The sequence below is a fragment of the Cebidichthys violaceus genome, unplaced genomic scaffold, assembly GCF_023349555.1.
Source record: "Cebidichthys violaceus isolate CVI_PGR_0920_01 unplaced genomic scaffold, fCebVio1.0.p SCAF_1, whole genome shotgun sequence".
Lineage (NCBI taxonomy): Eukaryota > Metazoa > Chordata > Actinopteri > Perciformes > Stichaeidae > Cebidichthys > Cebidichthys violaceus.
In genome coordinates, this window is record NW_027176262.1 from 12,151,137 (window position 1) to 12,164,137 (window position 13,001).

The 13,001-nt window shown below is 43.3% G+C and overlaps 1 protein-coding gene across 2 annotated transcripts in view; it reads left to right on the top strand.

Moving 5' to 3' along the window:
- Positions 1 to 11,495, top strand: part of sik2b (salt-inducible kinase 2b) — a 44,998-nt gene extending 33,503 nt beyond the window's left edge. Inside the window, exons 8-15 of one of the 2 annotated variants that reach the window (XM_068710937.1) lie at positions 482 to 634; positions 1,086 to 1,244; positions 2,767 to 2,998; positions 3,096 to 3,389; positions 5,376 to 5,533; positions 6,330 to 6,443; positions 6,626 to 6,711; positions 7,276 to 11,495. In XM_068710937.1, coding sequence (XP_068567038.1) covers positions 482 to 634; positions 1,086 to 1,244; positions 2,767 to 2,998; positions 3,096 to 3,389; positions 5,376 to 5,533; positions 6,330 to 6,443; positions 6,626 to 6,711; positions 7,276 to 7,936 — 1,857 coding nt within the window. In that variant the 3' untranslated portion in view covers positions 7,937 to 11,495. The remainder of the gene's footprint in view (positions 1 to 481; positions 635 to 1,085; positions 1,245 to 2,766; positions 2,999 to 3,095; positions 3,390 to 5,375; positions 5,534 to 6,329; positions 6,444 to 6,625; positions 6,712 to 7,275) is intronic. The other variant, XM_068710944.1, reaches the window with a different exon arrangement.
- Positions 11,496 to 13,001: the final 1,506 nt, after the last annotated feature.

The following is a 13,001-nucleotide window of genomic DNA, read 5'->3' on the forward strand; positions in this document are numbered from 1 at the left end:
AAAGCAGCAACAATAATCCATGATTATTCATAACCATGAATAAAAGGTAGATTAGGAACATCATTTCAAATGTGTTAGATCTGAACCACATATTAAATACTTATTTGGGGCCCTGGTGGGCAGACATTTGCCTGCATTGTAATTCATTACTCTAATTACAAAGATATTTTGTAATATACACCAAAGATATACATATAAAATGATATATAAAAATATATCCACTCCTTCATTAAACAGTATTTCTGTGTCATTGTGACGAAGAGGCTGTCATTTATATGTAGTATATTCTGTGTGCTGTTTTTTCTTTTAATAGTTTCTGTGTATTGTATTTCTTATCTACACTGCTCTTTAGCTGCTGCAATAATTCCACACAGGCAAAGAAATTAAGTATATTTTAAGAGCTTTCAAATGTAAGTAAGGTGTGGTTCGGTAATAACGTCAATTAAAGACACCGCCATTTATGTTGTCTGTCATACTTCAGTCTCTTCAGAACAAAAGCTACAACCACTTTGCTGCTATCTACTACCTGCTGGTGGAGCGGCTCAAGGCCCATCGCTGCAGCTTCCCCGTTGAACAACGACTTGACGCTCGCCAGCGACGGCCCAGCACCATCGCCGAACAGACTGTCGTCAAGGTAGGCGACAAGGGGGTTCTGAATAATGTGTACAGAGATTACCATCCACTCCTCCCTGATCAAAGCTGTATTATTCACACCTGCACCCACAAACAAATAAACGGACAGACACGACCCATTCATTTATTTATCCAGCCAGGTTCTGTTTTCATCTGCTTTCGCCCAGCGATTTACGCCGAGCCTTGATCTCAATGTGTCCCCCTCAGTTACATGATTCATTATTTTCTTTTCTTTGCACACCGTCTTTTCTCAGCAACACTTTGCAATCTCTATTCATTTCCTTCACCATCTAGGCTCTTGCTTTTTTTTGTCTCCTTACAGAGTGAAATTCACAGCAGCTAGATTTAGTCGTAATTACATTATTATCAAGGGTGTTGTTAAGTATTGGCAATGAATTGGAGCAGGTTTTTTTGAAGTAATATCAAAGTCTCTGTTTTCTCCGTCCCTGCAGCCGAACAGTGGTTCAGCCCAGGTGGGTTTGCTTCCGCAGGGTGTTCGTCTGTTGCGCTCCCCTGCTGTGCCACAAGCCTCCTCCGATGCCTTCACCTTCCCCCAGACGGCATGTCTCCTGGAGCAGAATTTCCTGGTGGAAGATGTCAACACACCCAAAGTAAGTCCAATACCAGTGAACACAGCCGGAGGTTTCAGGGGGTCTTTTTGATTGTGTTTGTCCTCAACTCACTCACATTAGACTTCTCGAATAATGCAGTTATTATGGTCATTTTCAACTTGCAAGTATGTCCAGAAAATTATCCCTGTGAGCGTGACAGTGATACACTTTGATAAGCATACCCACTTACAATGAATCAGAAATGTGTGTCTGTGTGTGTGTACTCCTTCGAGGTTTTGAGCGCTGGGTTGCCCTGTCAACCTGCCAAAGAGCAGCTGACTTGTTCTCTTATGTAAGAATTCAGCCAGCACTCACATCAGACAGGACAGCTGCCTGTCCTGCATGGTTTCTAGACACATGCACACACACATACACATAACACACATGCAGTGATCTCACTCTTTCTCTTTTTATTTGTGCCAACCAGCAACCTTTTCCTTCAGGCCTGACCGACAATTACAGAACACAGACACCAGTGGTCTGATTTGACGGCCTCACTCACCTGCAGGGCTACGCACACGCACACAAATAGATGCACTATCATTCTTCAACATTCTTTTTCCATCCCACCTCCTCTCCTGGCTCCATTAAAGAGTGATGTGTGTGTTGTTAATGTGTATGTGCATGAATTGTGTGTGTGTGTTGTAAGCAGAACAGAGACAGAGTGTGCGTTATCTGCGTAAATGGAGCCTGGTTATGTAAGCGGTTCTGTGATGATGATATGACCTAATGCGAAGCTGAGTGAACACACATGGACAGGAAGCTGCTGCATTGCTTCAGCGATCTCGCCGCTGTGACCTCCTACCCATTAGCCCAACAGCTCATCTTTTCTTTTTTAGTTTTTGGCTTTCTTTTTACTCTCCATTCAGCTTCTTCTCTCCGCACTTCTTCATCCTCTAACCTCACTTTCCCCTCATGACCCCCACCCCTTCTCTTGGTCTATTTCTCAGTTGTTTTCCTCTTTTGTGTTTGTGCGTGTGTGTGTCGGTTGAGTAACAGCATTCCTATCCCAGCACACTACAGAAAACAGATGGAGAATTGGGCAAAGTTGCTCTTTCTAGACCAACACCAGGCTTTCCGGTTAGTGTGGCCACTCATGCAGATTGTGTGTGTGTGTGTGTGTGTGTGTGTGTGTGTGTGTGTGTGTGTGTGTGTGTGTGTGTGTGTGTGTGTGTGTGTGTGTGTGTGTGTGTGTGTGTGTGTGTGTGTGTGTGTCTCTCAGTCAAAGCTCACTTCCTGGCCCTGCATTCCTTTATCCCCACCCTCCACCAACACACACACAGGCCTGCATGCTGTAACAGACACACACACTCCCAGTATGAGACCGACTGTGATGAGTGGAGTGACAACAGAGGGAGGAGAGTAACTAATGGAGCCCTCGTTCTCAGTATGATGGTCGCCTTTGTGCATGTTTGTTTAAGATTCGGCCAACGGTGTTGGATTTCTTTAGCTTGGAGCTTGTTTTCTTCAGTCAATTTGGAATCTGTCTTTCTGTCCCTTCTTATCACTGCCCCTCGTCTAGGTGAACGGCTGTCTGCTGGACCCCTTGCCCCCCCCCACTGTCCTCCGCAAGTCCTCCACCTCGTCACCCAGCAACATGATGGAGACGTCAATCGATGAGGGCATCGAGACTGAGGAGCCCGACACGGAGGATGAGCCACCCCACCTGCTCTCAGCCTATCAAACGGCACGGTTTGGCCAGCGGCGACACACCCTCTCTGAGGTGACCAATCAGCCGGGGCCTTCGAACCAAGGTTTGATGTAACCTGATCAAATACACACGTTTAGGGTCCATCACATGCGTCTAATGCTAAAACGAAGCTGTTGAATAAAAACCATTTTGTCCCCCAGGTATATTATTTGCTATAGGCCACAACCCCTCCATGGGTAGCATGGACTCAGACATGGGCTACGACATGGGCTCCATGCAAAGTGACCTCGGCCTGTTGGACGATACCCCATCCCTCAGTGAAGTGGTACCGGCTAACAGCTCCGCCACCGGCATTACCCCGACGCCTTTCATGAACGCTCGGCCCGCCAACCCAGCAATGGCTGTTCTGACTTCTCAGCACAGGGAGGCGCACAATCGCTCCCCAATCAGCTTCAGAGAAGGACGCCGTGCCTCTGACACCTCTCTCACCCAAGGTCAGAACCACCAATGTTAATTTGTCAATTCTTTCCTCTCTATCCATCTATTCTTCACTTCTCTTTAGGCGCTCCGACTACATTGACTTCATACTGGGTTAAGTGCAGGGGTGAAAGTAGATTAAAGTTCTTGCCGATAATACCATCTAAACCTTCTTCGCTTCATTGTTCTCCTCCCACCTCTAGCTTCATGCGTCACTGAACACACGCATAACATTTTTTAACACCTTAATGGTGTAGAAAGAGATTTGAAACACTTATATAATATATAGCAACTGATTTATTTAACCCTTATCCTAGCAGCTGGGGTCCCTGCAGACTCCAGAGGTATATTTTTTGATATATCTCACAGGTGCTTTATTCCATCATTCCAATGTTTCATGACTGTCAATTGTTTGTTCCTAATGACTCAGTGTTTTCTGTTGCTGTTTTGATTAGTGCTTTTTTAAATGATAATTTAAAATACCAGTGGTTTGAGGTCCTAGGGGACCCTAGTCAAACGCAACCAAATGCAGAATATGCAGTTTTAATAGATACAATAGAATAGATAGATAAAATGTTTGCCATGGTTCCAGATGTTAAGTATCAGACAATGTTGGAGGGGAAGGAGCACGCTGTCAGTCATATTGAAGGAGGCAGACACAGATGCAGCAGACACAGATTTCCTCATGTGCTCTTCCTGTTTTGCAGAAAGATATTCTGGGACACATAAAAAAATCACTTGTCTAAAGTGGAAGTGAACAAGACAGGTTGAGAGAAATGCTTTGAAATCACCGATCAGCCGTATATACACTAAGTTTCAATGAGGTGCCAGATCCGACACGTTTTCTTAAAGCCCAGTCACTGCGAGCTGCAGCGAGTTTGATTTACAAAGTGTCAACGTGCATATGTCTGAAGCTCTTGGATCTACAGAGCACCAGTCAAGAGGAAGAGCCTTGATTCTCATGACACAGACGCAACACCACCGCTGCAGCTGCACCCTCACACCTGTCTACACACACATACTGTATATATATATATATATATATATATATATATATTCCCTCTCTCTCATTAGCTCCCCCTCTCTTTCACACACTTGGTTTTTCCCCGTCTCTTCTTCCTCTCCAGTCTCTCGATGACTATGACGGTGATGATTCACATTATGAATCACAGACGGATATTTTTGAAGGTTTCAGCCCACATATCTCACTCTCTTCCCCCTTCTCTCTCACTCCCTCTCTCTCTCTCTCTCTCTATCCATCCTTCTCTTCTCTCACTCTCCCGCTATAAATGCTTATTTTCTTTCTCTTCAAAGTTTCCGTCTGTGGTAAAATCAATAAAAAGATTTGAGAAAGGAAATGTTCAGTCTGTGGCTGGCAGGCTAGTTAAACAACCTCTATCTACCATTTTTTTTTTCCTTTACAGCTACCTTATTCTGTGCCTGCTGGTTGTGAATCACCTGTGCTTAAGCCAAGTAGAAACTATAATTAAAGATTAAAAATGTTATTTCCTGAGCACTACATTGACAGCCTGCACTGTCCCAGTTGGTATTCGTGGTTATTTATTTATTCTTCAGTAATCCTCTTTTGAGAGTGTTGATGCAGTGGATTCTTTTTGCGTCAGACTGCTGACTACTGGTTTTAAATAACTCCCACCATCACGGTGAGTCAGGTCCTATCGTTCGCAGTAAGAGCTTGTCACCACTGGATGGGTCTTATCAGAGCTACTTGCTGTTGCGCACACACAAAAACCTGTCGCATGTGTGCGCACACACACACACACACACACACAGTGGCTCATGACGTACATCCGACCACATTGTCAGGAGGGGCAATGACAAGTGCTAACCGGTCAGCCAGTTTACTAACGTCAGTGAGGATTTAGCCTGAATCCCTGAGAGGATCGAGCAGCAGATATCCTATTATGAAGAGCGAGGTGATTCTATTGATCAGCTGCAAGAATCCAAACTGACTTTGTATTGTGGGGATTTGATTATGCTCTTAGGTTTGGTTGCGTTTAGGCAGCACCTCCAGAATTTGGCGAGGACCAAAGGCATCCTGGAGCTGAACAAAGTCCAGATGCTGGTGGAGCAGATGGGGTCTGGGGAAGGGGCCTCCATGGGCCCCCTGGGACCACAGCACCACTTGCACAACCTCCTGGAGGTCAGTCTTACTGAATGATCATACAAAAACATATTCTTCACTCAAACCCATTAAAAATCTTTCTCTTCCCAAACCTGTTATCAGTCAGCTTTAGTCCCTCTACTATCCTCACCCTGCGTTGCCCAGAAGAAAAAAAAAGGAAAACAGGCACCCAGGCTGTTGTATAACCCCAAGAGAGGCAGCCAACTGTGGCTTGTTTACTGTCTCCCGTCCCCCTGTGGCCTGGAGCCTAGGCCAAAGTGAATGCAGCCATTGTTGAAGTCAGTCAGACTTACCCATAGTAGTGACTGGCACTCAATAGGCCCAAGCTGCAATCACACACAAAGACAGGCACACATACACTAAATGTAGCACACACAGAACCACAGCAAGAGGAACCATTTGAGGAAAAATGTCTACTCTTTCCTGTATAAAACACAAAATCAATGGTAGAAGCAGACAATATCTAGTTGTTTTCCTTTTGTCCATCTCTCATAATGCAATAACGCCGCTCTTTGTTGGTTATGATGATCTGGCTCCATCATCCTTTTAATTTGCTTTCATTTCATTTAACTACTGTGTAATCCCTGTGGTACATGCCATTTAGAGAAAGGCATCTGGCTGATCAGTCACCACACAGGCATTTGGGCAGGAGACAACCCGGATAATCCAGTTAGACCACATGATGAAGCGCCCAGACCCTGACACAGCTTTATTAGCCGACAGGAGAGGGGATCTGGGATAAGTGTGACCACATGCATGTGTGTACATGAACATAAACGTCCCGTGTTCTAATGCTTTATGTTTTTGATTGAAGGGTGAGGCGTCCAAGCAGCAGGAGGGCCTAGCTTTATACCAAGGTGGGCCGCAGCCGCCTCTCCTGTCCCGCAGACAGAGTTTAGAGACACAGTACCTCACTCATAGACTACAGGTACAACTTCACTCACCTGTCTTTCTCACTTAAGCCAAACGGCTGTTTTGAAAAACATTCAGTGATATCATTTGGAAATTAAATGCCATGATGCAACAATAATGAAACTGTTTGTAGCAATTGTCACCATGGTACTTATCCTGAACACAGTAATCAGTCCCAATCTCTCTTTTGCCCCAAAGGCCAACGTCTTAGCAAACAGTCCTGCTAGCTGCCAACTTTTCTGTCAGGACACTCGAAGTTTAGAGCAACAGCTGCAGGAACACAGGTAAATAACACTGTATATGTCTGCTCCACACATTTCCTTTTCAGTCCTTTTCTCTTTTCTTACTGTATATTTGGGCATTTAAACACGGAGGTCAATTGGGATTGACTTGCCTTTGGGGCTGGCCTCAAGTGGCCATTTGAAGAAGTGCAGTTTTTGGCACTTACTAACTGTGTTAGCTTGGTTTCACAGCACTTGCCTCTTGGGTAGCAGTTGGTAGCAGCTGTCAATGCTTTTCATATTGATCAAAAAACATGTCAGTTTCTGTATAGCTGTGTCAATCTCATCCATGCTTTTCACCATTTTTGTGTTGCTATTTTTCTTGAATGTAGTTTTGTGATAAGCTAGCTATGTAGGAAGCCGGTGTCCCCGTTCTTAATGCCATCTACTAAGCTCTGATTGGTTGACTGTTTCTCCAACTGTCATTGAGCAAAACAGGCCTATTTCAATTGCTGAACAAATTGACGGCAATCATACCGGACAGAAACTACCATTTTTTAATTCAATGTTTTTTTGCAAGCTTTTTGTTCGTCCTTGTGTTGATTCAAAGTGTTGTCTTGATCTAAGTGGGATCTACTGCGCTCCCCACAGACTGAACCAGAAGAGGATGTACCTGCAGCAGTCGCAAGGCATGGGGCTGCCGGTGTACTTCAACCAGATGCAAATAGCTGAAGGATCCTACCCGACAGGAGGCCCTGCTCTGGACCCGGCGGCGTCTCAAAGTTCCCCTCAGGGCCCCCCCATGTCAGCTGCCCACCAGCCTCAGCCCCAGCAGCAGGGCAGTCCTCAGGCCTCGCCTCCCTTCACCCACCCCCATAGCCTGAGCCCCTTGATGGAACCGGGCGAGGGCCTGGTTTATGATCCCTACATGAGCCACCACCACTACACCCAACACCTGCCTCCTGGATCTCACCTCCACCACCAGCTCCACCATCCCCTGCCTCATGAAGCCTCTGCCAGCAGCCTGGGCTTCAGCTACCCTGCAGGCTGTGAGCAGCAGGCTTTGGGGCCTTCCAATGAGGGTCTTCACCAAGATCATTATGAGTTCCCACTGGAGCCCGCCTTGTTTCCCCTGCCTGCTCCAGGAGAGGCCGGAGCTGTGGCTGGGATTTTGGCTGGTCCAGGCCAGTCAGACGGCCTGGGCCTGCCTGACCTGCAGGGCTCTCTCCTGGACAGCGAGATGATGGAGACCGTGGACTCCCAGCATGGCTTCGTACTGGTCAACTAAAGCCGAGCTGAAGGGGTTAATAGAAAGCAGTATTAAGCAATGAGAACCTACACAGCAACAAGAGTAGAGTGATTGGAAGTATAAGTGGAGGCCACAAGCGTAGCAACAGGGAAGGAAAAGTGTTCATTTCTGTACGACTAATACAAACTTAATTTCTTAGTTGTGATAAATCTCAGACAACCTTTCTACCGCAATCCTCCCTTAGCCCACTTCCTTTTCTCCCTCTCCTCCTCTGTTCTTGTTCTCATCAGCTGTGTGAGGCAGGAACAGGTCCGATGTGTGGCACAATGTGAGCTTCGCCGTACTAACTTGGCGAGGCTGCTGTTGTCACACCTGTGAAGATTGGGGAGTTGCTGCCAGAGTGCAGCATTTCACCAAGAAAGGGTTCGGAAGCAAACTAATTTAGGACTGACTGTCAGGCAACCATAAGGACAATGGCTAGCAGTGTTTTTTTTATTTAAAGTAGGACACCATCTACATCAATAGACTGGTTCTCAAAACACTTGTGTGGATTTTTTTTTTTTTTAATCATTTCAGTAAATTAAAAAAACAACTGAACAACAGAAAAAATGGCCCTCATTTATCATGGTACCGTGGATATCACCTCAAATTCAAGTGTTTTTCTCCATTTTACAGAAATTATTTTGCACACTAATGTGGGTGTAAAGAATAATGTGATGGTGATATTTCTGAGGTTTTAACACTAACATATACAACAGGTAACCTTTGTTTGTCATTTGCCTAAACAAATACCCTAACGAAGCACCAGATTGGGGAGTTATAATTGCTGAGCCGGTGTTTTTAACAGTGCTGAACTCTATCCAAGCTGTTTTTTTTTAGTTAATTGATGAATGAAAATAATATATACAACACAACTCTGTAGCTGCAGGCTTTTGTGTGGGCCATGTGACATAAATAATAGTTTTTGTTTGTTTTTTAAATTGTAACTACTGATCCTGATTTATTTCTTACACTACTGAACTGCTTTTTTTCCATCCGATTGCACACACTTTGCAGGTGGCCACACGTCTGTTTAACAGTTGAATTGTGGGTCATGCGTTTGCCTGATAAATGAGGGCTGATGTAATTAACCTGTGTTTGGTTAGGAAGTTGTGGTGTTTTTAGACAATATTATTCTATTTCTGTGGCAATACTGAAGCAATATTAATCCTTAATGTTGAGGGGTTATGGACGGAAGCCTCACCTGTACAGCCAACTCTGATTGGTACCCGGGGACCTGAGTCGTCAGCAGTGACATCACTTGAGCTGATGATGTAACCAGGACTTAATCTCCCCCTCACTCGCCTCTGAAAGTGCAGGGACAAGCCTGGAGACGGAGAGTGAGTGTGATTATGTTTGTTTGCACAATTCATAGTGCAACTTCTCTGCATTCATGACATTTGTCGGAAAAAGACGAACACTGTATTGACGTCTCCATTCAAAAATAACAAACTGTGCTTTCCCCCTCAGTGCACAGTCGTAGCTTTTAGAATACTTCTGGTTTACATCCTCAGTGCTCCAGTCATGACTCTGTGTTGTGTTATAGATTAATCATGTTTATGATCGTGGAACGGCCCCTTAACGATTCCTGCATTAGGCTTCATGAAAGAATGTTTTTCTCTCTGACATTGCGGCGTCAGTGAGATGAAGACCAACAGAACATCAGTCACCTGACACTGGATTTTGACTACATGCACACCACCGCTCTTTGACTGACAGGTGAATCCGCAACAAGATGAGAGATCTTCTTTTTTTTTTTAACAGCACTTTGACTGTGTTCAATCTACTTGAAGCGCACAGATGTATCTTCTCTGACAGATAACGATGATTTAAAAACAAACAAACAAAAATCTTTTCATTGGAACAACAGGACCGCGAACGTCAGAATGTTACGACGAGATTATTGGACTGTGACCATCTGCCAAACTGCCTGACCTTTCTGATCTTGTGTTCAACTCTTCGAGTGTTTGTCAGATTAGCCTTCAAAACCAGACGGTCTCTCAGTCTGTAGACTGGACTGGACAGACTGTAGAGTTCACAATCAGACTCTTAAGTACAGATGTGGTTTGACTAGAAGACTTTAGAGTTGCAGTTAACGGTCTTAAATGATGGCTAGAAAATGTGGACCAACTGTTGTTACAGTCCTGTGCGAGACTTAAAGGAAAAATCCACCCTAAAATTGACCAACAGTCCAAAATCATTTTTAGGCTTATTTATAAACATTTTAAAAAGATGTGAATATGTTGATTATGAAATTCATTGCTGAACCTACCTTTACAACAGAGTAACACTGTTGGCAATGCACAGTTTTTGCATTATTTTTAGTATAATATTTCTCGCATATAACACACCTGACATCACAACCATGCAAATGCTTGGTAACTCACCTTTTAGCTGTGACGTTGAACAGTCAAAAGGACAGAGGTACTAATAATGGCCTTGATAGACCAGAGTGCAGCGCAGCCACAAGACATGTTGCTAGTCAGGTCCTGTGGTTGCGTTAATTGTTCCACCCATAGATTTATAAATGATTGATGTGCTCATATGGTCATGCACCCACAGTTTATTGACGGGAATGAGCTCACACCCAGTTTGTGGGTCATGTTGAAAATATCCTTTTAGAAAGGACATTTGAAAGGGTTAGGGTGTAAGAGTGCCAGGGTGGATTTTGCCTTTAAGTGAATATTTTGATGATTATTTGCTTTCATTTTGTCAATGGTCAGGCTAGAACAGCTACAGGATGATCTGTGGAGGTTGATTACTGGAGCACTTTGACAACAAGGGGAAGAAGAGATGTAGCGAGAGAGGAGGAGGCGGGAAAAAGGTTTGTATCTCGCCGCCGTTTCCTGGAAGATGAAACAAACCGGAATCTGTCGGAAACACCTTTCTCCTCTCTCTTCCCCACCAATAATGGACACAAAACAAATTTCTTTCAGAGAAAGACCAGACACAGTAATACTTTATCTGATTGTGTTAATCCAAGAAAGAGAAACACTTGTCAGTTTACGACGGGCGTTCTTTGTACAAATTAGTGGTGTAGTGAATCTTCGGTGCGCCGAAGGTGAATTTTGTGTGGAACGTGAAAAAGTGTTCAGTGTGCCTTTTACTTTTCCGTATTTTCAATCTAAATTAAGATTTTAAATAGCACTATTATTTCTGGTTGAACCCTTTTATCATTTATTTTCTTATTTCTTTTTTTCAGAAAATAAGTAGAGCCAGGTTTTACAAAGGTACAAAACCAAAGTCCCTCAGAAGTTTCCCAGTACGACCCACCGTGTGGAGTTTTGGAGCTTCTTTGTCCGCTTCTCTACAGTGCTTTTTCTTGTTGGTCAATCAGTGTATGCCATTTAAAAGTATTATAGCAATATTTCTCTAGTTGAAGACTAAAGTCATGAAGATTCTAGTGGATGGGTTTCCAAGTATCATAATTTCACCTCCTGCTGATAAAACAAAGCATCAATCTATCAATAGAAATCCACTTTTATATTTACCTTTATTGATGTTGACCACACATAAGCTAACTTGCTGTTGAGATTAAAAAAGGTTTATTGAACATAAACATATTGGGTAGGTTGGTGTTTTCTTTTGTGTCATGGAGTCACATAAGTTGTCAGTGTGTTGTGACAATACTTTCAAATGGTGCTTTTGTGTTCATCCTGGTTATTGAAACGCGGTTACAGAGCTGACACTTAAGTATTTTCTACCACACTCACTCTGCTATCTTTCCCACATAACCCAATTGTCCTGTAACTACAAACTGCAGCCGTCTCACAGCGCCCCAGGGTTGCATGGTGTAGGCGTCGGTTAATGACCTGGAAAAATGAATCACACCAAGTGCTTCATATAAACTGTTGAGTCATACCAGAACTAAAAGCTCCCGAGACGGTCGATCCAGCAGGAGCTCAAGGACTGGTTCTGTTGCATCGTTTAAATATTTATATTTTCTAAAGCTAGACTTTGATCACCAACTAAAAAAATTTTTTTGACGGGGTTAATGCTGTCAAAAGTTACATATTTCCAGTCACAACTATAGAGATGAGAGATATGCCATAAAAAATATCATATGTCATGAAAAAGTAAAAGAAAATACCATAATCTAGTATCCCATTAAAATTATAGTATTCCTTTAAAATGTGTCATAAAAAGTCTCACAGTATACCATTAAAAAAAAATCATAAAAAATGTGTAGTATGCCATACAAATATAGACTCCATAAAAATGTCATACAGAAAATAGTCTTAAAATCATTTTTTAAAAATCACAATATAGTATGCCATAAAAAATGTCATTGATGGTATGCTGTTCAGAAAGTCATAGTATTGTATGTCATATAAAAAATGTCATAAAAAAAGTTATGGTTGTGACAAAACTACTAGCACAAACAAGGTTTTGTATTATTATTTACCCTTTTAAATACTGCATTTAGACTTGTAAGCATCTTTCTGTGATGAATCGAAAAATAATCACACATAACCATACACACATCACAAAACAAACCAATACTTTCTTTTGTACTCCCAGATGTGATCCTCAGCTGCTCTGTGGAGAACTCTTTGGACTCGGTGTGTACAGGCAGGATAAGGGACTGAATAATTCATCCCCACTGATAAGCACCAAAGCCCTGACCGGTGGTTTAGATCGCTGATGTGACGTCATCATTTAGTTCATCTCCATGGCAATCGCTTGTCAATATTTATCAAACTACATGAAACTCAAACACCTTTTTTCTGATAGTAAAGTGCGGGTAAAAAGGGGGCCTGTCCCTAGCCGAGCTCTGATTGGTTGACCTCGGTTTCACGTCTGAGAAAAAGACTGCAGACTGTAAATACATCCAGAGACAATGCTTCTAGAAAATAACTTCCAATGCTGTTTCAGAGCAGAGGTTTGTCCCTGTTAGAAAGGATCATGTAGAGAGAACACGTCAATCCAATCAGCCCCCTCAGACAGAGAACAGCTAATCCCACTAATGCATCACCAGAGGTAGGTAAGAGGAGGGGGGGGGGCTGTCTGTTCATAAGGAACCAAGTTCTCACTTCTTTTGTTTGAACCAGATGATTTTACAACA